The sequence below is a fragment of the Simochromis diagramma genome, unplaced genomic scaffold (assembly GCF_900408965.1).
Source record: "Simochromis diagramma unplaced genomic scaffold, fSimDia1.1 OVJJ01000361.1, whole genome shotgun sequence".
Classification (NCBI taxonomy): domain Eukaryota; kingdom Metazoa; phylum Chordata; class Actinopteri; order Cichliformes; family Cichlidae; genus Simochromis; species Simochromis diagramma.
In genome coordinates, this window is record NW_024386860.1 from 11564003 (window position 1) to 11591778 (window position 27776).

The 27776-nt window shown below is 37.6% G+C and overlaps 2 protein-coding genes across 2 annotated transcripts in view; both read right to left on the reverse strand.

Moving 5' to 3' along the window:
- cd83 (CD83 molecule) lies at positions 1 to 4046 on the reverse strand. The gene is made up of 5 exons (XM_040030546.1): positions 3936 to 4046; positions 3636 to 3772; positions 2625 to 2853; positions 1896 to 1999; positions 1 to 1677 (listed from the first exon to the last, which is right to left on the reverse strand). Exons 1-5 carry the CDS (start codon positions 3979 to 3981, stop codon positions 1516 to 1518), a joined length of 678 nt encoding a protein of 225 aa, XP_039886480.1. The 5' UTR covers positions 3982 to 4046; the 3' UTR covers positions 1 to 1515.
- Positions 4047 to 11752: 7706 nt separating this feature from the next.
- The window catches only part of zgc:113232 (uncharacterized protein LOC541546 homolog), a 31636-nt gene continuing 15612 nt past the window's right edge, over positions 11753 to 27776 (reverse strand). Inside the window, exons 13-24 of the mRNA XM_040031045.1 lie at positions 25239 to 25382; positions 25103 to 25156; positions 22375 to 22428; positions 18834 to 18905; positions 18254 to 18289; positions 15940 to 15984; positions 15777 to 15809; positions 14555 to 14701; positions 13269 to 13445; positions 13034 to 13124; positions 12646 to 12723; positions 11753 to 12365 (exon numbers count right to left, since the gene is read on the reverse strand). Coding sequence (XP_039886979.1) covers positions 12169 to 12365; positions 12646 to 12723; positions 13034 to 13124; positions 13269 to 13445; positions 14555 to 14701; positions 15777 to 15809; positions 15940 to 15984; positions 18254 to 18289; positions 18834 to 18905; positions 22375 to 22428; positions 25103 to 25156; positions 25239 to 25382 — 1128 coding nt within the window. The 3' untranslated portion in view covers positions 11753 to 12168. The remainder of the gene's footprint in view (positions 12366 to 12645; positions 12724 to 13033; positions 13125 to 13268; positions 13446 to 14554; positions 14702 to 15776; positions 15810 to 15939; positions 15985 to 18253; positions 18290 to 18833; positions 18906 to 22374; positions 22429 to 25102; positions 25157 to 25238; positions 25383 to 27776) is intronic.

Consider the following 27776-nt stretch of genomic DNA (forward strand, 5'->3'; position numbering starts at 1 on the left):
CAAACTCAAAAATGTATTTATTTAATATACAGGCAGTATTTGGGAGATCACTGGTACTGCAGATGTGTCCATATAGTGTTTTTTTATGCATTTTTAAACTATCAACAACACACATTAGGAGAAGCACATACACATAAGAAATACCAATTGGTATTTCTTATGTGTATCATTGAATCAAAAAAGTATCCATGAATCATTAATTGAGATACAGAAAATAAAGCAATAATTTTCTCATGTTACGCTGACTGAATGCAGAATATCAGTGTTCCCATTTCTGTCTCTCTTTTTCTGTTGAAGATTTAGGCACTATACATGTTGCTGTGGAGCAGCAACAAAAGAACTTTTATATCTGTTACCAAACACGTTGGAACGAACAGGCGAAGACCTAAATGCGGACATAAAAAAAAAGAGAAGTGGACCGATAAAAATAAATCCAGACTACACTGACCCGCTCTTAGGACTTTCCCCAAAACAAATGTCACGCTAAATGCAAATAGATCACGGGTGTTCCTATATGTCATCATGTTTCACTTCTTCTTTAGAAGGTCACTTTGTTTTTTAACATTTCAAGTGACAAAAGTCTCCTTTTTTTGGTGTTGTTGTTCTTGAAGGTCATTTACAGATGTGGTACTTCCTGAGAATAATTCTCTGAACATAATTTTTTTTTCAAGTTACAACATTAATAAGTCAATAATATGGATTTAATCCAGAAAATCACTTATATAACAATAGCTTATTAAAAGGTCTGCTTTAAAGAAAGAAAACAAGAAAATATGAGAACATAAAACAATTAACAGAATCCAGAATGCTAGTTTCTGTCATGGCTCAATTAAAGCAGGTAGTTTAAAGTAATTTTCAGTGTGGACACTTTAAACTTGTAGGAATGCATCCATCCTCTGTGTAAACATTAGAATTCTTGACAAACACATAAAAATATAGATCCTCTTACTGCGGTGGGACATTTCAGTCTCATGAATAACATCAGTGCCTTTTACTCCTGATACTCACACATCTTCCACTACATGACTACATGTGCACAAACAACGCAACTGTGAACCTTCTTGGCTCCATCCTGCACAGTCACTGTTTGCCTGACTTGACAGTACAGTTTTTATATGTTTGTGTTTGTCTGCCTGCAGAAAAACGTCATTTTCTTAATAAAACTTTTAGCTATGGGGCGCAATTAAAGTGATATCACCTGAAAAATTCAGGTTTTTACAAAATAAATGTGAATCTTTGACTGACTGCTCATGCAAACTCACTGTCTTTCTGTCTTAACCAGTGGCTCTTTTATATTTAACCCACAGACTGACCAACCGACGTCTGATTACTGGACCTGCTCTTTGAACCAGGTCACCAGTTTCTCCAGCATCTTGGCATCTGTGGAGATCCAGCTCTATATCTGACTTTTCTGATGATTTTTGAAAGGTTGTCGCATAATCTTCCGATTTCCATCAGTTTCCACATGTCAGGGCAGAGTGTACTTATTCTATTGGCCAACATTAGTCCTCATCTTTACACACAGAGTATAGTTTTTGTGGATGGTTTTGGACCCAAAGTGTAGATCAACTTCAAGTCTTTTGGTTCCACTGGTTTGTTCAGGAAAAAATCTTCTTTTGTTATTTGTTCTTGCTGTTGTTGTTTGTTTCTTTCTCTCAATCCATTCGTCAAACAAACCTGTGGTGGAGATATGGGAAATACATTTAGATTAAGAATGACCAGCATATGCATATTGTTTGAGTATGTTTAAAGATGATCATTACAATCTTTTGGTAGTACAACAAAATGATTATTAGGTAAGCTGGGTTCTAAGTGGATGCACATAATAGAAATCTCTTGTGGAAAATCTGTTTAAATATTAGTGTGTTTATATATAATTATCCTCCATTACTTACGTAGCTTATGAAAGACAGCAGAAGTGCTATCATTATCACTACGGAGGCGAAAAGAATCAAGTAATCATCTCTCTCCAGACTTTCTGTGGGAGCAGCTGGACAATCTGAAAATGAAAACACAAATTAAAGTTACTCAAGTTTGAACTCACTTGAACTGTACCACACTGTGCTAGCTCAGGTTGTGAACCTAGTCAGGCTATTCTGCATACAGGAAACTCCTGTGTGGCTGGATTTTGTACATTTTTCAAACTGTCATATCAGAAAACTCAAGGTGCACTTTGCTGTAGATATCTAAAGAAACATTCCCTCTTGTTTGGAATCCCAATAAATCTGCTCAGACTTTACCAATGAGTTTTTCTTTGTCTTTCTTTGCTAAAATATAGAACATGGTAAAAGCTGAACATCAGCATTAGCCACCGTAAAAGCCTTTAAAAGCTTTTCCAAAATAAGCTTCTTCTAAACCAGCTTTTGATGGAAATCTAATGCTCTTGATGTTTTCCAAATCATGTGCTTGACAGATGATTCCCACACTCTATGCCTTGGGCCAAAGAGTGATGGTTTTGTAAAGCTGATGCTCAAAATATAACAGTTGATTCAAGTTTGGAAGTTCCCCCTGAGTCAAATTTCAGTCATGGATGCCTCAGGGAACTTGGGAAAGTTTGGGAAACCTGTATGTTGAATTTGCATGAGCACCTAAAGAACCCAGAGACAACTGGGACAAACGTTTACCTGCCAGCACCAGGTGAACGTAGCCGTCCTGGTTTTGCTCTCCCACAGGTGCTGCCAGGTGACACATGTACACGCCGGCGTCGCTGCACGTTGTGTCGGCCAGGAGGATGTCGTGGGTCTCGTTGACCAGCGCCACATCTCTCTCCACGCCATCGTACCATCTCGTCGTACCATCTGGGAGGTCTCTGGTCAAAAGGCCATTACGAGCAGACGATGGGCTCTCTGAAACCTGAAAAAGCATCAGTCCAGTGTTAGAGTCATGTGCCTGATGAATGACCAAACAGGATCTGAGACTAGACAGCCAAACCAAACACGCCTGATGTCAGTGTCATTATCGCTTCTGTTAATGGAAACAAATGCCACTACTATAAATAGCACTTCTTCTTTTTAACTTTTAACCCATTAACCACAGTTACTGCACGCCCCATATTTGAGTTGAACCTTGTAGTTTTAAGCAAAAGCCTAAATATTTAACCAGTTCATAAAAACAAGGATTAAAATAATCACCAGACATGTTTATACTGCCATTCTGACCTTTATACACAACGGCTGAGCAGTGTCTTGTGACCAGCAATAATCTTTATGACAGTATAAGAAACAAATGAATAAACCTTTACTGTTACTTTCACTGCTACTTTACCCCTACTACTTTTAACATTACTGAAATAGAAGAAAAAGTACATTTTGAGTCGCAGGTAATTCTACTTTAACATTCCTAATTAGACTTTATAGACTAAAGAATTAAGTTGTAAGTATGGCTGCTCTTGTTATTACTGCAGCATACTCATAATGTTACCCAGTTGTAGTGCTGTACTTTGTGTTTTCATTGTTATAACCTTTTCATTATGTGATTGACTACAAATATTTTGACTTTCGAAAGAAACGAAAGTGATATTAGTTTGCAGTAATCTGCCAAGGAGAGCCTGACATGTTTTTTTCTTCTTAAATGTGCAGCATGACAATCAAAATAAATTGTATTTGTATTTATTTGGTTATTTAATTTATTTTTACCTTGTACCATCTCACTGCAAGGTACTGGACTCCGGGCTTGAATTTCGCTTTGCACGGAAGGATAGAGTCTTCACCCGAAAGGACCACGACTTCTGGTGTGTCCTCCTTGACAGCTGCACCCACAGCGAGGCACACGCCTGAGGAATACAAGAATAAGATGTTTCTCAGTACACGTATTTATTTTTCTTTCAATACATATAAACATGCAGCTCTTGGTTACAAACTATACCATACAGCTACTCGAATGTACAAACTCTAATAATATAACGTTCGACTAAAGTAAACTGAAAAGACACTCACCCTGCGAGAAGAGCAGAAGACAGCCAAGGAAATCTACAGATATCATCTTGTTGACTGAATGTTTAGAAATCGAGAGTGAGGAGAACGGTGCCCTCAGCCTTAAATGGGTTGTAGTGAAGCGGAAGTAGGGAAGGGGCGGGGCGGATGAGCGCGAGGTCTCGTTCAACTGCTGCTCTCACTTAGTGTAAAGCTATAAACAATGAACGCTGTTCTTATCGTCCTGCTATGTAAGTATATTAGAAATGGTCTTGTAATGCATTTTACTGTACGTTTAAGCCAACCTAAGCTCTCAGTACGTTGCGGTGAGGTACCGGTATGTAATATCATTTTTTTAAAGCGACTTTTTATTCAGATGATTTTGCAACATCGGCATAACAACAACTTCGATTTCGATTAGCATAATCAAGTAAACAACATCCTATGTCTCCAAATCTTATGTTTCGCTTCACCGGAGAAAAAGTAGAGAAAGTTTGTGAAAGTCATTTTAGCATCAGCCGACTTAAAGACCTTGCACTATAGATCGAACACACGTTTGTCTTTCGTGTAAAATGGCAGCGAGCAGCACTATAAATCAATCGATGGGAGTTTGAATCGAGTTTTGTATTATTTTCTGAGAGTTGGCAAAATTGAAGTGTTTTTTGTTCATAACTTATGGTTTGAAATGTTTTGTAGTGTAAATACTGCATGAAGAAATAGCACAACACTTTCCCTGAAAGCTTATTCAACGTTATGCATTACCGTTTATATGCCTTGTTTGCGAGAATAGCCCGTTAGGTTATAGCTGACACGTATTTTTGTAATTGTATTCTGCAAGAAAGTTCTTACCATTTTGAATACGTAATGTTGTTTTTTTTAATCATCTGATTAATTTTTCGGTCACTCAAACGAAAGCGCAAGCATCCAGGGATTCCCCTTCCTTTCCTCTGAGGTGCTTTCCAGTGCGTATGGCGAAATAGAGAGTATGTCATTGAAGTAGGAAATTCCCATCTTTGAGTCACGTAATTTCTTTTTACTACCACTATTACACGTGGAAGTATCCGAAACAAAACAAGAGACACGTCCCATATAACAGGTTGTTCTTTGATGTGCGCTGGATTTTATGTCGTGTACATGCGAAGCTAATGTTTTTATTTGTGCCTTGGGGTTCATTACTATTGTCAGAATGTTTAAATAAAAATAAAGATACAAACATATTGTATATCCTAGAGATTAATAATGGGTGAAATGGAGAGAGATTAACAATCACTGTCCAGGTCTTCGATTAATGATAAGAAGATGAAACCAAAACCGGTGAATCACAGAAGTGTTCATAGTCTAATGCATTTCTTTTCTTCTTTTTTTTATTAAGTTGCTGCTGTGGGGTCGGCCATAAGCAGCTCAGAGGTGATGCAGAAAAGCATTCCTTACTCCTGCTGCCAAAGCAAAGCACTGAAGTTTGACCAAAACTGTGAGAACACCTGGAGTGTTAATGGCAAGGTATAAATATTCCTGCAAGTTCACACAAAAATCTGTGTTACAAAAATCTAATAAAGTGTCAACTCCCGGTCCTGTTCTTTCACACATCAGCTGAAGTCGGCTAGTAATTAAAAAGGCATGGTTAGAGATACTTCAATTGTTGAAAGCAGTTTTTCAACTATGACAAGAATGCACAGTCAACAGGCTTATTTCAGAGGATCAATGAGTCCAATATGAAAGAAATAAGAACTCTTTTGAACATTAAGCCATGTAAAGCCACTTTAGAGCCCAAGAATACAATTCTAAAGCTAGCAACTGGTATAAAACCCCCAAAACAACCTACTAACTCTGCTTTTGGGTTTGTTCCTTTCTGCAGACCTTTGCCCACTCCAAACATGTGAAAAAAGACTGTGTACATCCATGCCAGAAAATTGAAGGTGGAACAATTGTCATGGATGAATGCGTGGATCTAAATGTTACCACAGTTTGTCATACGGTACGTTATCCACTCATATTTGTTTTAACTTAGGCCCTTTCTAGAGGGAAAAACATTATGTAAAGTCATGTATGATGCAGTTAAAACCCCTAAAAAGGGGTTTGTTTGAAAGCATGGTTTCTTGGAGTCATTTCTAACTAAGTACAGACTCCATAAGTCAATTCAGACAACTGTACATAATTACAAGTTATTGGGATGTATCGTGACTTTGCCAAGGTCTGGAAGAATACCAATCACGCTCAAATAGGAGGAAATTGATTAAGATGTTCAAGGTTCTTTCTTGGTGCCAACCAAGAGAAGTGCGTGCTCCAAAATTAGCACCTTCAGGCTCAACTAAAACTTGTATCTGTCTACATGGACAACCAAAATGACTTCTGCCTTCACTTTGTGGGTGTACAAGAACCACTGGCAGCAAAGCAGTCCCATGAAAGCATGATGCTACCACCATCATGCTTTACAGTTGTTACAGAGCTCTTAGGTTTGGAAGCCTCACCTTTACCTCTACAAGCATACCTTTTGTCACTGTGGCCATCATCTGACCATAAATCTTTAAGGAAATGAACTGAGGAGGGAGCCTAATAGTACATCTTTCACCATTTTGCATTATTGTGATTGCAGCCATTCCTTAGCTCTCTATGACTGGTGCTTATGGCCACTGAGAAGTAGTCATGGCAGTTTACATATTAACAATCATGAAACTCTGGTTTGGCCATTATGCAAATGTACTGTTAGGGAAAACTGCAGTTAGATGAGACTTAGATGAGAAACATCTCTCAGGTCTCTTCTGAAAACACTATGTCCAGATAAACAGATTGCTGATGGCTACCAACAGCATCTGCTTGAGGTGCCATTTGAGAGATGTTTAGAGATGTTTAAACAAATTTTAGTGGGGCTGTATGTATAACTTTGACCCTGTAATGATTAGAGGAAAGCAACGCTGAGAGGAGATACATATCCAGTGCTGGTCCCATGCACAGGTACATGGGAGCATAGGAGGTGAATCTGGTGTCAAATCTGTGCCAGATATAAATATATAGATCTCTGTGCTGTGGTGACCCAAAGGCATGGCAGTCAAAAGTATCCATTTAAAGTCATGTCAACACAATAAAGAAAGAACTCTTCAGGTTTATTTTCACTTTATCTGTTACAGCGCTCTGGTATTGTTAAAGAGGAGTGCATCCACTACCAGAGCCAGCCCTGCTCCCAGACTGTTCCTAAGGATTTTAATGGGTCGTGTAGGCATCAGAGTAAGTCTTGTTTTATACAATGACAGACAGATTTTTGACTGTGTTTTTAAACTCCATTTTTGAGATACATAAACATAGACCTAGATTCCACTCCCCAAACAATGTTTAAGCTTATTTTTATTTCTCTCTTCAAGAAGATGATACAATTTTGAATTGGTGTAGTCAAAGTAGGCCATGATTTTTTTTCAGTGAACAAAAAAAGGATAAAAAAAAACCCACTCCCGTGCATGACATGAATCACAGTCTCACAGTCTTCTGAGTGACAGTAAAATTATTTGTTTTCTGCAATGTTTTGATGTTATTGATGTTAAAACACAAGCAATATCAAAACATCAGCAGCTGTTGAAGATGTTGAACAGCACATGTTCAATACAGGACTAAAGTAGATGGTCTAGTAGAATGAGGCAGTCTTAAAATACTCTTTAAACTCTCCATCATGTGTCTAACATGACACACATTTACATAGGAGTGCAACGCTACTAACCAGACACGAATGTCCCAGGTAACAATCTTGTTATAAGGGTGGAAATGTTCCTGTTTGCTTGCAAACAGTGCTCAGCTTATTAGCACACAGTACCAAGTCATTTAATCAAATCAATGGAGAATCCAAAACTTTGTGTTATGGCATCTATTCAGTAAGCTGAAAAATATTTAATTCCACAATAGAGACAAAGGATGCACACATTAAAACTAGTGAATGCTATATTAGCACCTATCTGAATAGTGGTTTATTATAAGCATGAAAATCTAACCTGCTAACCAATTTTCTTTCTGCTGCAGGCACCGTTGGATTGGCACTACTGACAGCCGGATGGATTGTGAAGCAGATGATCTCCTGAGTCGTCTGCTTTTGCCAGAAAGAAAAGATGCTTTTAATATCAGGGGTGGAAGGTATTTCTGCTAAGGGAACAGCTATGCTTTTGCTTCCTGTCAGCTTGAATCAGTTTGCACTGTCTCGCCATGCAGTGCCGTGCAGACAGTGTTTACCATGAAGGCAATTTTATACTTTTATACTTTATACAGCTATAAGCTCAAAAATATTATATTTACACTTCTTCTTACAGCACTGAAACACTTTATCATTCTTCAGGCACATCGGTTTCCATCCTTTACTGTTAAATGACAAAATGAAAGTGATTTAGAGAGCATTGGAATATATCCTACAACCTAAAAACCTCACTTCTTTTTTTTTTTTTTATTTGAGTCGTGTTTCTCTCAGGGGTGTATTTACCAAGAAAGACCCTCTTAAAAATTTCATGGATTTCTTCCACAAGCCAAAATAATAATGATCACCAGTCAATTTTTTCGCTTTTGTCTCCTTGCCCCTTTTGGTAAGATTTTTAAGTTTAGTGTTAAATGATGACAAAATATTTAAAAAGTGTAACATTTTCCTTATTAATGAGACAATTTGCTGCTACCATTTATTTATTGACACTGAATGTGTATGGACATGACCTGCTGCTATTTAAATGACAAATTTATTGATGAAGATAAACATTCAATTTATTTGAAACACACTAAACTACAGTACAGAGGTGTACTTAGCTGCTACACTTGGTAAATACAACTCCCAGAGTTCACTGAACAAAGCTGCTCACAGAAACCTTTCAGAAATTGTGACTAGTGTATTATGAAGGGAAGAAGGTTTCTGTTGTGTCATAGGACTGGAAGAGGTTTAAAAAATGTGTACATGCCAATTTGATGTTTACAAACCAGTGATGGTAAAAATCCAGGTACTAATTTTAACAAACTGAAAGTATAAACAGGTCCCACTTGTCACTTTACTGTTATAATCTCATGAAACAAAAATACAGTGAAGTGCTGACTAATTTATTATTTATTTATTTAAAAAAATACCCTGAATGCACTTGAAAGAAGGTCAGAGATTGTCGAAGCAGAAAAGAGCATCTTGTGTTTGTTTGGTTTACTTGAATTGCACCAGCGACCTCAAAGCTGTATTTTACTACTGTAGGACTAAACCAAGCACAGAACACAGCTTGTTTTAGTGTTTCATACATTTTCAAGCATCTCTAAACAAACTGCTCAAAACTAACTAAACAAATCTAAACTGGTCAAAACAATTACCACTGACACTATCCAAAGTAACACAGCAAATATTCAGGTAATATCTGTTTTGAAACCACTTACTGACATTAACTGAGCTGCTAATAAATAAGCTACTTTCTTTGAACAATTTTATTTTTGAATAAATATGCTCCATATAAACATTTCAAGTTATGACAAAATAAGCTATTTAAACTATGTGATTGGTGCCTTGGGAAACTGAGATTAGGCGTTTTTAAAAACTTTTATTTTTAATTTCATAATGGGAAATTGACATTTCTTTTTTACAAAAAATATCTGCTGCTTTTATTCATTTTAAGTGACTAAAAATAAGGTATTTACAGCTTTTTTGACAGGCTAAAGTAAACTCTTTTTAGCTGAGATTTAATAAAGAATCAGTCAATATTCAAGACAATACTCATAGATTATTGAATTTTATTTATGTTGTGATCCATTCTTATTCTGCAAAATGCCAAATTTATGTGTGGCTCATCTTATTAAAAGATGACATAAATACAGTTATGTGGCACATAGTTAAATAGCTGAAGGACAACACCAGCAGTGGAAGGAGTAACATTCCCTAAACACACAGTTCTCATGTACAGCTCTTCCTGCAGAACTCTTAATGCAATGGCAGCTATGAATGTTTACAATATGTATTTGAATAGTAACTGTAACGGTTTTACTACATTTAAATGACAGCTACAACTAGTAAAACAGAATCAAAGCCATTCTCTGTATAGATGGAGTGGAAATGAGATAAACTGCCAGTATTTCTTTACCAATGTTTTCCACTCCATTTCTCTCCTCCCTACAATAACTGTTTCGCCCAAATGTGGCCCATATCTGCAGTTTTCTCTACAGGCACTTTGGCCTTGACTAATGGTACTGTACTGGTACTGGTGGAGTAAGTTTAATACCAGGCTACATCTGACCCAACACTAGCTGTGACCAATGTTAGGACCACTAAATTATTTTACAATACATTTACAATACATTATTTTCTTTTTTGTTTTTTTTATTGACCTCTCATGTGTTTTACAAATATTCGACACTTCCACTCCAACTAGGGAAACTATTTTACATTTTATTACCAACTTAAAGTGTAAAGTATTAAAAAATAAAATATTAAAAGTGTTTTCATTTGGACCAGATGAATATGTAATAAATTGTCCTACACATCTGCTACATTATATATAAGGCATTAACTTTAAACTCTTTCTGCCCATTAAAAAATGCATTAAAAAATGTGAAAAAACACACAAACTTTAGATTTTCTCTAATTTTTTTTATCATCAAGACAGTCCATGTACTTTCAATACAACGTGTTTTAATTGTGATTTTTTAAATCAGTTTCTTAATCATATCATTAGCTTTTGATTAAATAAAATAAAATCAATACATTTGTTTTAATTAACAAACAATCATGCTCTTTTTTGCTTCCCGATTATCTCTTATCTTTTGAAAATGATTATTTCATTAAAATTGGGCATTAAGTTAATAATAGAAACATTCCAATAAAAGCACTAAAAAGCTGTCCCACTGAAATACAAAAAGGACATATCAAACGTAACAGCTGAGTATTTAAAAACTATGCAGCCAATTAAGTGGTGCTTTTGTTTGTTTGTTGTGTGTGTTTGTGTGTCTGTGTGTGTGAGAGAGAGAGATATGGGGTGGGGGACTTTTAGTATTATTGTTTTTATTAGAGACTTCATTAGAGACTGAAAAAAAATGTGAAATAATCAAAAACAAAAACTGAGCCAAATAGAATTAATAAAAAAAAAAAAATTGCTGTGTTTGAAAATCCTACTGCCGAATAGGTGTTTATTTGTTTGTTTGTTTGTTTTTTTAACCACACTGTTGTAATATGTTCTATTGAAGCACCAAACATTAGAATGTAAAATTCCATATTTTTACAGTCATGTGTCATTTCATGCAGTAGGGTGTAGGGTACTTATGTGCTTTCCTTCTTCTGTTGCTGCTATCATATGTTAATCAATGCTGTCCATGCTGGTAGTATAATATTATTGCACAGCTATGAAATAAAACAAAACAAAACACAATTATTGTGTGTGCTGAGTGCTTTCTTAATGAAGAGGTAACAGATGTAGTTTTATACAAAAAGTTCATGTCACTGATAATCATAGTTTTTAAGTTGGGTTCTTTTGCACAATTTGTTGTGCACAAAATTGTTCTGTACTACTCATTCTGCCATTTTATTTTGTTGAAATGTTAGTTTGAAACTATAACATTGTTTAGGTCACATAGTAAATGTGTATTTTTAAGCCACACATTACCATAAGTGTACTTTTCATATATTTGAAAGAAATCCAGTGAAAAAAACCTGATAATAAGAGTGTAATATGCTATTTTTCTTTTTCATTTTTATTTGAATCACTGAAAAAAAGATGTTTATGACGTCGTGGAAGATCCAGGAAATTGAAACCAGGCCATTTCTGGGGTCATTGACTGCAAAAACTTTGCAAAAAGTAAAATAAAATAAAAATGCACCCAGTCAGAAAAACTGAAGACTCAGACTGACTAAAGAACACATCTGTTTATTTGTTTCAGAGCGCAGTACATGTACTTTAGAGTCTTTACAAAATATTTACATAGATTTATCTATTTATTCTTTGGGTACCAGAGAAATTAAAAAACTAAAATGAAGAAATAAGGAATCAGCTTGGGATAATTTATCATTTTCTAAATTCACAACATACACAGCAGTAAAAACTGCTGCAGAGTTTGAACATGTATGAAATATAATCCCTGTGTGGTATCAGATGTTGACTAGAGGCATGAGATTTCTGCACAATCTTGAAGTGCATCATGACACTACACTTTATCCACTGACATTTATATCACAGCTTTTGACAGACTATTGTCACAATATTGTATGTAAAATATTTCATTGTTAACACCAAGTTATTCCTATAAGCACCATAATATCTGATGTTTAGTTTCAGATTTTTTAACTCACTGGCCCTTTCACCAGACCCTGCTCTTTGCGCATCACTGGTGCATAAATGCTGCAGTCTCGTGCCTCGCAAAATCCCGGTACACCTGCAAATCCAACCATGCCGGGTGGACCCACGGGACCAGGGAAGCCACGAGCCCCACGGGGACCCTCCATGCCATCTTTTGGTTCTGCTGGGTTACCTGGTGAACCTGTAAAAAGCAAAATTTGAAAAAAGAAAACATAGTGCAAACATTCATTACGCTATATCAAGACAGTACTGAGTTTTTGGCTAATTACGGACTAAATAAATAAATTAGTATGTTTTTTATTTTTTATTTTAAAAAAATTCAGGCTTTACTACTTGTTTATTACAGATACACTGTTATCTTTCACTGTTATCTAATTCAAGATAAAAAAATTAAAAAGAAACCCAGTCCTGAAGTAATGTTTACAGGATGTTTGACAGTGTGGATGCGACCAGTGTCCTACCTCTGAGTCCCTGTGGTCCGTTGAGTCCTGGCAGCCCTATACCCGGATCTCCTACAACGCCTTTGGGTCCCTTTCGACCTTTTAAAAAAGATAAAAGATGCAACTCACAAAGCTGCACAACTATGTTTTCAAACGTTTTTTTTTCCTTTTGATGAAATACTGACACTGTGAGTAAAAACCATGGCAAGAATACTATTCTAAATGATTTTAAATTGTTTAATTTACACTAGTGCCGTTCTTTAGCTATCCAACTTTTTCCCCACTATGTGCCCTTATATGTCCATCTTAACCTTTCAAAGTTCTTAAACTCTAAAACCTTCAATAAAAAGCATAAATATAAAAAAATAACATAGGTATTTAATCGGTCAAGGGAGTAGGAAACTCTTGCCTCTGTCGCCGGGTGTTCCCTTTTGTCCCTCCAGTCCTCTGTCACCTTGAACACCTCTGGCTCCTTTTGCTCCGGGTTTTCCTACTTTACCCTGGTAGATGAAGGCAGAAATTATATTAATATACTAATAGGTATAAGGGCAGGACATCCAAGAGTTTATATCACATCCCTAGTTTATCTCACAGCAGCTATTAAAATGACAAATAAATAATAAAAAGACTGAAGAGGGACTTGCAGCTTTGCCTGGTGGCCCTGGTGGTCCTTGAGCTCCTGGGGGCCCAATGAGTGTCCGGTTGTTGATGGGACAGCCCTGAGAGCACTTGGCTCTGATGGAGGAAGCATACTGAGAGATCTGAGCTGTAACAACACCTCTGCAGAGCTGCAAGACCTGCTCATCAGTAAGCCCAGGACCCTGCAGGACAACAAACAATTCAAATTCTCTGCATCAATGCTGCGAAACTCCAGCGTTACAGTAAGAAGCTATCATCTTACTCTTTAAGTGTGAACGAAATAATAAACTGGTCAGGTTCAGACAAAATCAGACATCTGATGCTGATCACTAGAGGTGTTGGAAGTTTCTCTGACGTCTAAGATACAAAATGAATGATAAGTTAGTCACGAAAATATTGTGCACATTAATTAATAATGGGAATTCATTCTAATTATTAACGATTTTAGTAGACTGAGGCCCAGCTCTTAAGAAGACACGTTATTGTGATTTATCCAACAGTAATTTCTTCTGTGATATTATCAGCCTTCTGTTTGTGAGATGTATAAAAGCTAAAATAATATAAGCCAATAATATTTTCATATAACATTTGGACTTTTCAAAATGACTAACTGAAGTGAAAATAATGGAACCAGGAAGGAAATGACGTCAGGGAAATAAGTTTCAGCGATACTTTTAGTTCCTCTTTTAAATAAGGCAGTAGATATTATTTAGAACACACTGAGTGTGTTTCAAGTTTAACTTAAGTTGAAAACAGGGATTTTTCAGTTTAATCAGAATCAGAATACTTTATTGATCCCTGGGGGAAATTATTTTTTTGTTACAGTGCTCCATTATAAACAACATTAACAAGACAGACAATACGCTAACTAAGAATAGTAATATATATATATATATATATAAGTCACTTATTAATAAATAGCTGAAAAGAAACATGTGTATTTGTAGCAGTAAACAGTGTGTTAAGTGGATGCGTTGTACAGGGAGATGGCCACAGGCAGGAAAGATTTCCTGTGTCGTTCAGTGGCGCTTTTCGGTAATCTCAGTCTCTCACTGAACGTGCTCCTGTGACTGACCAGCATGTCATGGAGTGGGTGGGAGGTGTTATCCAACATTGTCTTTATTTTGGACAATTTATTTTATTTATTTAGTGGTGAAAAACAGCAAACATGAACCTTCAAGTATTAACACTGATGGACTGGTGTTCACAATGGTTACAAATGAATATTGTTTCAATGTTCAATTTGGTTAATTCAAAAATCCATGCATTCTCCCATGCAGATGTTACTCACAGATGGACCTTGCACTCCTTTAGGTCCAGCTCGACCCTTAAGACCTGGGTCCCCGGCTGGACCACGTTGTCCTCTGACCCCTGGGATGCCAGGAGGTCCAACCGGGCCTGGAGCCCCAATGGGACCAACAGCTCCCTTAGGCCCACGCTGTCAAAAGAAGATGTTTCAAATGAAGAAGAAAGAGGCATGTGAGTACTTTTACACTACAACAGATTACTGTTTATAAAAAGCGTAATTAGTATGACTAATTTTTAGTTAGTTGCCTGAGTTTTTGCAAATTATATGTTTACACAGATTACAGCATGGGCAACGGGGAAGTGAAGTGAAGTGATTTTGAAAATGTGTGATGATAAAAAATTTTTTGAATGTTTTGTCTTGAAATCCCATCATAATAACATAAGCTTCGGCTCAACTGTCAGCTGTTAACCTGGCAGACCGTATGGAGAAATCATAAACAGTTCTGGCAGCTACGAAGAACAGATGCTAATGTAGATACCTCTGCTTTGAGACAAGTGATAAAGCTGCAGCATCAGAATGTCTTTTGAAACAATGTTACACTGGATGCCTGTTTGTATGTTTATTCTGAAAGTTGTTGTTTCATAGTTTAGAACAAACTTCATGCTGCACTGAAGCAAAGGACAATACTGGAGCAGGGCTGGACTGTCAGTTTTCCCAAAGGGCCATGTGACTAACTGGGGCTGTTGTGGATGACTGAACCAACAAACTTAACTCAGTTGTACTCAGTATTAAATTTATCTCCTTCTAAGCTTATTGGTGCAGTACTCCACACCAGCCCCTGTATAACTTTGCCTTTTTCAGCTTTAACATGACAATACCCTTGTGTATAAAGCCTGTTCCCTAAAATGTGGGTTTTCTGATGTTAGTGTGGGAAAGAAATGACTGGCCTGACCTGAGTTCAATGACATGCAACTCCTTTAGGATGACCTTAAAACTCTGAAGGCTATCCAGACCGATTAGCCCTGTTTAATGTTCATGCTCATGTTTAATTATTTATATATTTCTTTTACATATGGAGTAATGTGTTCTGATTTTTGCCAGATATATGTAGGATATTCTACTAAAACCGCTAAAAACTTGGAATCAGTATAATAAGGAAAGACATGAAATGGTTTTTTTATGGATTCAGAAACTCACGCTGCGTCATGGGCATGTATTTCTATGACGTTAGAGTAAAAACAAGAAATGTAAATCAAGTACGCACCTGTCCTCTATCTCCACGGTCTCCTACGCTTCCCTGAAAGGTAAAACGAAAAAGGAACAAACTCAGTGAGTAAATCCCAGCGGGGGTGGAAAGAGGAAATGAAATGGAGAGTACGGTTTGTAGGAAGATGTTTCTTTATCTAACTGTAAACAGGTAAAATCACCTTCTGTCCTTTCTCGCCTTTCATGCCCTTCTTCCCTGCTGCACCCTGCAGGGGAAAGTAAATATGATGAAAGAGGAAGTTTTTATGATTGGCAGAGGATATAAAATATAACCAGCAGTAGGTGCTTTATTTCTTGAGTCACCGATAACAGAACTAACAGGACAAGCAGGAATAACAAAACACCACTCAACGGTGGGTAATTCCCTTCTGCGTTTAATCAGGTCAGGAGACATTTTCAGAAACAATGTCTTTACCCACATCCTACTGACAGGGGTCCTCGCAGACTCCTGCAGAATAACTTTTTTCCTGTTGTTCCCATTTTTTATGACTTCAGTCAATTTGTTCCAAATGATGTGACACCATTATTTTCTATTTTGAGTAGTGCTTTCTAAAAATACAAATGTTTTAGAGACCCAGTTCAGTGGTGTCAGGATATCATCTCTGCTTTCTGCAGGTGGTAACCTTCAGCTTGCACTGGGGTGGTTTGCATCTGACTATAAAACATTGAGAATTATCATCTCCAAGTCTGAGGCCATGGTTCTCCACAAGAAAAGTGTGGAGTGAAATTTGTCTGGGTTTAAGGATAAGTTGCTGCCCAAAGAGTTTATGTATCTGCTTCATGAGTGAGGGAAGAAAAGAGCAAGAGACTGGGAGACTGATTGGTGAGGCATCTGCTGTAATACAGACACTGCACTGTTCTGCTGTGGTGAAGAGAGAGCTGGGGTTGAAAGTGAAGCTTTCAGTTTATGGCTCATTCTACATCTCCACCCTCATCTGAGCCACCACCTCAGGGTAGTAACTGAAAGAATAAGACTGCAGCACAACTTTGTCCAAAGCATGTTTATGCTCATGCTCAGAGTGAGGGTTCTGAGCTTGGCCATTCGGGAGGAACTCAAAGTACAGCTGGTATTCCTTCACATCAAAAGGAGCCAGCTGAAGTGATTAGGGCAGGAAGCCTACTGGATGTCTCCGAAGGCATGTCCTGGAGGAGGTCTCAGGGTAGATCCAGGACATCAAGGTTCAAGGTTACTTTATTTATACCTGTAGGTAAATTTGCTTTACAGAAAAATGATAGCATTAGTTTGCTATTATTTTTGCTTCTTGCAGTAAATTACTCTTTAGTCTGTATTCTGTTTATGTTTAATATGCTGGTAACATGAAGGCTAAAAATGATTAAGATGGACTAATAGGCCCCATGCTGATACGTCTGTGCCCTCCTTCCCCGACCTTTTTCATGCTACTGCCACCTTAATACCAAATATTAAATAAAGAAATAAAAAGTGCCAACTAAGAAATTTTGATCATGTTTCTACAACCAGCACAAGATGTCAGCAGTTAAGCAGAGAAGCCCAGACCTCCCTCTCCCCAGCCACCTCCTCTAGCTTATCTGAGGGAACACCAAGGCGTTCCCAGGCCAGCCGAGAGATATAATCTCTCCAGCGTGTCCTTGGTCTGCCTCGGGGCATCCTCCCGGTGGGACATGCCCAGAAGACCTCACCCAGGAGGCATCCTAGTCAGATGCCCGAACCACCTCAACTGGCTCCTTTTAATCTGGAGGAGCAGCAGCTCTACTCTGAGGACATCATGGTGGTGCTATAGTTGCTGCCTCATAGGAAGAGGGTGTTAATCTGGTGGGGGACTGAGTAGTTTGCAGATGTGTTGAAAAAGAAAAGTATTTTTAACTTTCAGCCAAATTTACGAGTGGAGCGACAACCTTCCAACTTTCATTTTGAATTAGATCTCAACAATATTAAGACATGTGGTTTTACTGCTATGGTAGTTTTTTCCTCCATTTATTCTACTCCAACATAAATGAGAAACTGCTACACCCATGAGATAACAGAAAGCCTTAAGCCTTAAGCACACACACAAACACTAGCAGCCCCTGAGCCTTGACACTAAATAATACCCAACAAAGTTCATGTCGAACACAACAAAACTCTGACAACACAGACAAGGGAACTCCCCAACTTAGCTATTCAAACCGCACCTCCGTCCACACACAGACACATGAAAGTGATTCTAAATAGGAAAGTATTTAACTAGCTACTTATTCTGACCATACAACTGACAAAAGATTGTTTGTCTGTTTTCACTGACTCAGAGTTTTCATGAATTTATGAAGGACTTCAAAGCCTGAACTGAATTTGAATTTTGAGTCAGCACTCTCTGGTAGCTAATGTGTTATGTTTTGTTTACAAGTGAAAGTGTGTCTGGTCTTTTAGGCATACAAAAGGTCACAAGTTACAGTCGCTATACCTTTATTTTATATTACTATTGTAATGCAGTTTGACTGTGTAGTTAAAGAACTCACCTTCTCCCCATCAGGTCCCGTCTCACCTTTGGGCCCCTGTTAAAAAAAATCAATTAAACACACAACTAAATAATATATCTTGATATTAAAGGTCTGTTGGTCAGTTCTGAAAATTATCAAAATGTGTGGAAGACGTTTGGAAGAATGACTAAACACTAAACTAACACAAATAGAATGATTAGCACAATACTTAAGTCAATATTTAAACTATAACTGCTTTTATTAGTTAATACAGTAATCCTGACTGCAAAACCGCCTGGTAACCACCCATTGTTTTGGTCACTAGGAGGCTGCGTGGAAGACACAGAACTGTCTGCAAAAACTCACTATTTGCTGACTTTTGGTGGCACTTTTTTCAAGTTTCACTACTGCTCTTTTGAGTAGTTGGCAAGTGTTTGCAGACAGGTTGGTGTCTTCAAAACAAACTACTGGCAACTGTGGTAATTTGCTGACAAAATCAAGTGTAAGGAGGTTTTTGGTGCAGCAAAAACAATGCAATGTTTGATATTTCTTAAAAGACTGAAAGATAGAAGAGAGAAATCCTTGAAGATGTTGAACACAGAGTATTGCGTGCACACACTTTTGGGCCTTGGAGGCCCTTTGCTCCTGGTTTTCCTGGTATTCCAGCATCTCCTTGTTCTCCTTGGGCTCCCTGTTGAACAAATAAAAAAAAAGTAACTGAAAATTAAATAGGCTTGCGCTGTGCAGATATTTTATCTATCATTTCTGCTGTTTTTACAATTATATTAAAAACAGCTAAAGAAATCTTAAGCTATTGCCTATATGGTAACTTTGAATAGACGATGATGAGATATGAAAATCAAACAATTGGTCACTTAACGATATTATTTACATTACAGTAATCAGTCAAAAGTCTTTCATCAGAATAATCAACAGTCTTACTGAAACTGACTCAGTCATTCAGAAATCACATTCATGTCAAGACTAAAACAAGTGATGGGGGGGAAAAAATCTGCATTTCTCTGAATAAATATCTTGTGGAGTGCCACAAGGGTCTATGCTGGGGTTTCTTGTTGTTTTCTCTGAATTTGAAGGAAATCCATCAACCACTTACATTTCTATATGCCAAAATGTATATCAGGTATGTTGCGCTTAAAGCAATGTTTGGTTTTGAAAAGTTCTCTGAACACCAACTTTGAAATAATTACTCAGGATTTAACTGATAGAATCCACTGTAATGAACAAATGTAAAAGCACTGTATGGTCAGTCACCAGTTTACTGAGCTTCTCATCTCTCTGTCAACCTCTTCTCCAGATGTTCCAGATATGTAACTCTGGATTAAAGTATATTAGAGACACATAAAAATACATTAAGTTTGCCTGTTGGATCTATTAGCTATAATCCAAACTAACAGTGTGTTTGTTATTTGCTTTTTTACTATTAGCGATATCCTCTTTTCATAGTTTCACTGTTAAGGTCACATGGGTTTCATTGACTGGATTCATGCCAAAATAATCTGCTGATTTGAGCTTTGGGAAAATTCTTTACTTATTCAGTAGAACAGCTGCTTAAAGTTGTACAGTGTTATGTTTTAATGAAAACCGCTAGCTTCACTTCCACTTCTGGATTTTCCCTGACTTGCAATTTGCTGATCTATGGACAGTTTCCATAACTTAGATCAGCTGAACTGAGAAAGAATAAAAAAAAAAAAATCAGTCCACTGCTAAGTATCTATTCTGTGCATCCAGTAAATAGCTTGAATGTACTCAGATTCAATATATTTTTGTAACTAATTTGTTAGGTTTGATATTTCCCAGGATTATAAATAATCTCACCGCATTCATCTGTAACTGTTTGATGTTTTCTGCTTTCAATTTCTATTTCTTAAATAAAATGCAGCCCTATTATTCATATTATCTTCATGGATAAAAACAGATATGAATTTGTTTATGTCTAGCAATATGTTTCACTTCCCTTTGGTATCTCCCAGAAAATTAAAAAAAAACACTGGCACATAAAGGCTAAATGCAACTGCTAAAGTTCCCCTAAGCCTACAGAGACCATAGATTTCACACAACATTAGTTTGACATTTACATGGGACTGGCCAAAGAGTGGTAAGACAATGAATAACAACGAAGCAGCAGATGTCGCGATAACCAAAGGGTCTGTCCCTATTACTCAATTTAAACCCATGTGTAACTTTGGCTTTTTGGCTTCTCAGACCAGATAACCCAGGTGGTCATAACTAGGGTACTTTCTCAGTAATTTGTTTCTGTTATTGGGAAAACTACTTTTACAAACTGGCTATGAAGATTTGTGTTTTGTTTTTGATGAAAGGTTATATGTATTTAGTTTACTGATTGTCAGTGTAGGTTCTTAGTCATCCAGGACATGGTAGTCTCGAGTGCCTAAAAAGAAACCAACTGGACTTTTTTAGGTTTGTGAGGATGTTTCTCCTCTCATCCAAGAGGCTGTTTTAAAGTTCCAGGGATTTAAGCTGCATTCCAGATTCCAGATATCTTGGAAGTCGGGAGTGGCATCACTCCAGAGTTAGAGCGTTCCAAGATAAACAGAATTTGTTTTGACTGTCAGCAAGCTAGAGCCATTCAGGTATCACTAGAAATAAAGCATAATATGTATTCTCTATGCTTAAAAAACACATTTGTGGATAGAACCTGATCACTGCTCTGCATAGGACTTATTTAATGAGTGAAAAATACACAAGAGTTGGAGTACAGAATAAAAGTTTGCAGTTTTACTATTGTTTACATTCAGTGCTGCCATGTTGGTATGCTCCATCTTTTCAATTGGGAACTTTGTTCCACAATTCTAACCCGACTTCCAAGTTATTCAGGAGCGGGTTAGAATTAACACAGTATGCAGTATTAACCTCCAGTGGGAACTGGAAGTGGTCTTCAGGGTTGTTGACACATTAATAATCATCTGAGATGTCACATGAGTCAAGGAGTGAAAAAAGCACTGGGTCATTCGGTCACTGAGTTGTGTGAAAGTGTGAAATCTTTGTAAGATGTTGCCCAACTCCATCATAGAGGGATCTCGAGACTGGACTGTAGGTGACTGACAGCTGGTGTCGTAAGTCATCACCTTTGTTAAGTGATTGTCACCCACCTTCCAAAATGAAAACTTTGGCACTGGCAACATGACATTCTAAAAATAATAAGTTGTTCTTAAGACAATGTTGCCAATGTTCTTATAATTCTTACCTGTTGTATTTCACTAACATTACATGGACAAAAGCACTGGGGCAGCTGCATAATAGATGTACAGGAACTGCTTGGCCATCGAAGTCCGTACCATGAAGCTCAGTTTTTGTGCTACTGTTTAAGCCAGAGGGGGTTTGGAACTCTTACTTTAATTTATCGCACAATGCGCCTCAGTATTCAGAAACCCTGCTCTGTAATTTGAACAGTGATCTTCCACGCCATGTCTGAATTGCTGCCGTTCTTAAGCAATAACAACACTTAAAATTTATCACTGAATATCAAGAAGGTAAGATTTTCGCAAAATGGCTTCTTTTTTAACCATTACTGCATGGCTTGGTGCTAAATTTTGTGCACCTTGTGGAAATGGGACTAAAAATACCTGAATTCAGGGGTGGTCTTTTTTGTTCATATAGCGTGCATTTTGGATCCTTTCTTACATTTAATGATTGATAAAAATTGTGGGGCATTGGGAATAAACTGTATTTCAGCTCCTGCAGTGGGGCATTCCAGAAAAAGTCTGAGAACCACTCGTGACAGGCAGGGACCTGAGATCACTGGACTAGAAAGACTGGACTGGCCTGTAAGTAAAACACACGTGCAAAAGTAACTCTTTTGCTCATGGGAAAATCCTCCAGTTTAAGGGAACAAAAGAAGAACTGGAATGGGCGTGATTTATTGTGGGAATTGTCACAAGAACTGTTGTATGTTTGTAAATAATGAAAGGAACCAAACACGGAAATGGACTGTGGGAGAAAAAGGAAAAACTGAAAGTGAGTTTTTGAGTTAATTGACTGGGCTTTCCTAAGTTTGATCAATTGAAAATGTATGTGTTTTTCATGATTGGTGTTTCAAGACATTTAAGTGGTTATGGGTATCTAAATTTTGCAATTTGTCTTTCCCACCTTGTATTATAACTGTGACGCCACTCACTCACCCCAGCACCCACTCTGCCTCGAGGTCCTCTGATGCCACCATCGCCTTTACTCCCCTGCCAAGGAAGAGCAGGTAATAACAGGTTAAAGGAAGAAAACACAAAATAGACACTAGAGCCCAGTTTGTGTCTGGATGACAATAACCTATAAAGTTTCATGACTGTAACTTCCACAGTTCACATTTCAGTATCATGTTAACAACAACCTGTCCTGACATTTAAGCACCATTCAGTGTATAGAAACCACCTTTGGGGCTAATTCCTGGTACAGTAGGTGGCTTTAGGATCTATTTTTCCAATGACTTTTACAAAAGGAGTCATATGGTGAAAGAAACATTGGTGGTCCAGGGTATATGCTACAGCTGTGTGTTGCTGTTAAGGCCACAGTATTGCAGAACTACAGTAAAAAAGAAGGTTTTTACTGGAATTTTACAGTCCTTTGAAAAAAGGTACACATTTACTGCTTCCATAGGAATTAACTACGGAAATCCAAATCAAATCCACTTGATTAGCTGATCATCAGCAAGTGTGAACATTTATAAAAAGCATACATTTTTTTCTGGAGCATTTAGGTGTGCATTAACACAATACCATGCAGTGCTCAAAGAAACTGCAAAAAACCCAAGAGCTACATCTGAGATCCTAAAGTCCTCAGCAAACTGTCAAAGTTGACGACAGTCCAATAAGAAAAAAAAAAGGTGGGGTGATGATTTGAGCTTGTTTTCGAGCCTGGGCACTTCAAAATTATTGAGTTGAACATGATTTCCTGTGTATGCCAAAGTATTCTAGAGTCAGAATCAGAATTCATTATTTTATAAGATCAATAACTAAACTAAATAAATAATACCATATATGAAAGTTGTAAAATACAACAAAATGACTCTAATAGATATAAATAGCCCTAATTATAAATATTCCAGTATATTACACAAATTAAACATATATGGTTGACATTTAGGTTCCCATCTTATCACACTGTACTTTGTTTTGTTTTTTGTAGAGAATGTACAATGGGTGTACAACTATTGCAGTGTGTACTTGTGCTTTACATGGATGAGTTGTACAGAGATGCACAGGCAGGAATGATTTCCTGCGTCGTTCAGTAGTGCATTGGGGTAATCTCCGTGTCTCTCTTGTTACTGGCCAAGATGTCATGGAGTGTATGGGCGGTACTGTCCAGCATTGTCCTTGTCTTGTACAGCCGCCTCTCTGAAACCACCTCATGAGAGTCCATCCCCACAACGGTACTTGCCCTGTGGACCAGTTTATCCGGTCTTTAAGTCTGACATCATTAGCCGTGTCTGTGCCCAAACTCTGCCGCAGGTCCCTAAGTCAAACGATCACTGCGGCATCACTGAGAGTTGAAAAACTGTCTAAATTCTTTCATCTGTAATAATATGATCCGTGTGGCTGCTTTACCAGGTGTAACAATTAAGTTTAACACCCAGGCATCCATGAAAACAGAATTTATTAAATTCAACAGCGTTAGAAGTTAGCTTGCTAGTTTGCATCTAAATATAATATACCAGGTTCTGACTTAGAGATTTCTGAAAAAAAATTAAGACGTACACCCCTGCTATCACGTCCAACATAAATGAAGACAAAATACTAAACAGCAGTGACGTTTGTAGGGTTGCTGAAGTTGGGCTAGCTGGTATATAATAATGTGCTACGACACTAGCGACACAGCTATGTTAGCATAATATAAACACAGTGAAGCTGGAGGATGAACGCTAACTTTTTTCCACTCAATAGTGAGGGATCCTGATTGTTAGGGACAAATGCAATTGCATGGCAGGATGATGTAAACGGACCAAACTTCAGTCAAGAGAAAAACTGAGATAATCCATCCACAATGCGAGGTTAATCATTAATTTATTGCTCTGCAGGTGGGGGAGAGACATAAGAGAGGTGGAGAATAAACTTAACCTGGGTGTCTGTTGTCTTGTGTAGTCTGGGAGACCCTCAATCCCAACCATGTGAGACCATCTGTCTGGCAGCTAAAGCTTGGTCAAATGTCAATCATGAAACAGGACAATGCTGCCTAGCACAGCAGTAACTCTACAACACAATGAACGAAAAAGAAAAGAATTGAGGTGTTGCAATGGTGCAGTCAAAGTCCGGACTTGAAACTGACTGAAATGATGTGGACCTTAAGAATGCTGTACATAAACACAACGATATGAGAGACTTCTAGTCATACAGAAAACCATTAATTCTGGTTATTTCTGCTAAAGATAGCTCTAAAATCTGTTGACATGTGTTTAGTTTTTCACGAAATTGCGTAGTACTTCATCAGGAAAATGAGTCATGTCATGAGTCATTTTGAGGAATAATCAGAGACCCTGCAACATGTTTTGTAAGTTAGACAACACTGAATAGTCCAGACTCGTTTTATGACTCACAAAAAATTCTGCTATTCATGCAATTAGTATAAAACAAAGAGACACTGACTCAGAAAATACCAGGAAGTAAAGACTAACTTATAACTATGATGTCTACTCCAAACAGTGGGGCACAGACAAAATAAGAAGTTTGCAATTTGAACCAAATTATTTCTGCTTATTTGGTACTTGAGCAGATAGAGCGCAATGTTTTTATTCATGTAGGAATTACATGTTCTGAAGTCGTAGCTCTGTGTTCTCCAATGAAATGACTACTGAGGTTCATGCAATTTCTTAGAAACATGAACTGGATGTTTACAACAAAGCCTTGTTCTGCCTGTCGTTACCTTGGCACCAAATGGCCCCGGTTCTCCCATAAACCCTGGGACTCCTATAGGACCCTGTGAAAACAAAAGGTAGGAGTCAATGGTTGTAGACATAGAAACAGGTGCACAGTTTTTCTTTTACTTCTAATCTACTCACATCTTCTCCAGGGTCACCACCTCGTCCTGGCAAGCCACTGTAACCTTTAGTCCCCTGAAAGAGACCGAAGGAGAGAAGGATATAATCAGACAAAAAGCAAAGATTGTCTATAACTTTTTTGAATATATTGCAAAACGTCATCCAAAATGAAAAGTTTTAATGACTGCTAAAACTACAAAACTCAAAAGGCATATTGAAAGGATGATAAATGTGAAATGGACTGGTTCTTATATAGCACTTTTTCTACTATACTATTTATAAGAAGAAGCATAGAAGAAAAACAAAGAAACACTACTGGTGAAGATGCTCATAAAGGGAGTGCAGAATTATTAGACAAATGAGTATTTTGTCCACATCATCCTCTTCATGCATGTTGTCTTACTCCAAGCTGTATAGGCTCGAAAGCCTACTACCAATTAAGCATATTAGGTGATGTGCATCTCTGTAATGAGAAGGGGTGTGGTCTAATGACATCAACACCCTATATCAGGTGTGCATAATTATTAGGCAACGTCCTTTCCTTTGGCAAAATGGGTCAAAAGAAGGACTTGACAGGCTCAGAAAAGTCAAAAATAGTGAGATATCTTGCAGAGGGATGCAGCAGTCTCAAAATTGCAAAGCTTCTGAAGCGTGATCATCGAACAATCAAGCGTTTCATTCAAAATAGTCAACAGGGTCGCGAGAAGCGTGTGGAAAAACCAAGGCGCAAAATAACTGCCCATGAACTGAGAAAAGTCAAGCGTGCAGCTGCCAAGATGCCACTTGCCACCAGTTTGGCCATATTTCAGAGCTGCAACATCACTGGAGTGCCCAAAAGCACAAGGTGTGCAATACTCAGAGACATGGCCAAGGTAAGAAAGGCTGAAAGACGACCACCACTGAACAAGACACACAAGCTGAAACGTCAAGACTGGGCCAAGAAATATCTCAAGACTGATTTTTCTAAGCTTTTATGGACTGATGAAATGAGAGTGAGTCTTGATGGGCCAGATGGATGGGCCCGTGGCTGGATTGGTAAAGGGCAGAGAGCTCCAGTCCGACTCAGACGCCAGCAAGGTGGAGGTGGAGTACTGGTTTGGGCTGGTATCATCAAAGATGAGCTTGTGGGGCCTTTTCGGGTTGAGGATGGAGTCAAGCTCAACTCCCAGTCCTACTGCCAGTTCCTGGAAGACACCTTCTTCAAGCAGTGGTACAAGAAGAAGTCTGCATCCTTCAAGAAAAACATGATTTTCATGCAGGACAATGCTCCATCACACGCGTCCAAGTACTCCACAGCGTGGCTGGCAAGAAAGGGTATAAAAGAAGAAAAACTAATGACATGGCCTCCTTGTTCACCTGATCTGAACCCCATTGAGAACCTGTGGTCCATCATCAAATGTGAGATTTACAAGGAGGGAAAACAGTACACCTCTCTGAACAGTGTCTGGGAGGCTGTGGTTGCTGCTGCACGCAATGTTGATGGTGAACAGATCAAAACACTGACAGAATCCATGGATGGCAGGCTTTTGAGTGTCCTTGCAAAGAAAGGTGGCTATATTGGTCGCTGATTTGTTTTTGTTTTGTTTTTGAATGTCAGAAATGTATATTTGTGAATGTGGAGATGTTATATTGGTTTCACTGGTAAAAATAAATAATTGAAATGGGTATATATTTGTTTTTTGTTAAGTTGCCTAATAATTATGCACAGTAATAGTCACCTGCACACACAGATATCCCCCTAAAACAGCTAAAACTAAAAACAAACTACAAACTACTTCCAAAAACATTCAGCTTTGATATTAATGAGTTTTTTGGGTTCATTGAGAACATGGTTGTTGTTCAATAATAAAATTATTCCTCAAAAATACAACTTGCCTAATAATTCTGCACTCCCTGTATCACACAATAAAAAAAAAAAATCACTGAAAGCACAAAGTGTATGAACAGCAATAATATTACATAATGTGCTTTTAAAAACTTCGTGAGCAACAAACTTAATTGAATCTGAACAGTCTGATAGTCAGTTTTATTCCCATTCTGTTCACACACAGACTTCAAGGAAACTATGTGTGAGTCAAAACGCTACAAAAATGTTCCCAAAAAGTAAAAGATACATCTTTGATCTACTTCTACACTTTATCTTAGGATAGGATTAGGATTCAAGGATCAAGATGCAATCAGAAAGAAATTAGGTAAAATGACTCAGCAAAAAAGTAAAATAAAAAGGAGTGGTAGGAATAACGGGCTCCAGAAAATGTAACTAGCTAAACTACTTTTTAACGACTCAGTGAATCAACTGATAATCATATAATGATCGGAACTGCTTCAGCTTCAGGAAATCCTAAGAGAAAACTGAAAATGAAGTTTTGAGTTGTTTGTTCCTGTCAGTGAATCACACTGACGTGCTGCTGTGAGTGAAACTAGTTAAACAAAAACTTGGGTTGTTCATTACATTACACATTATAAATAACTTTGGCAGCAGCACACTGTTAAATGGTTGTGAACTGGTTAAACAGGTTAAATAGATTTTCTGGGAACCAAGTCAAGTTAAGATAACTC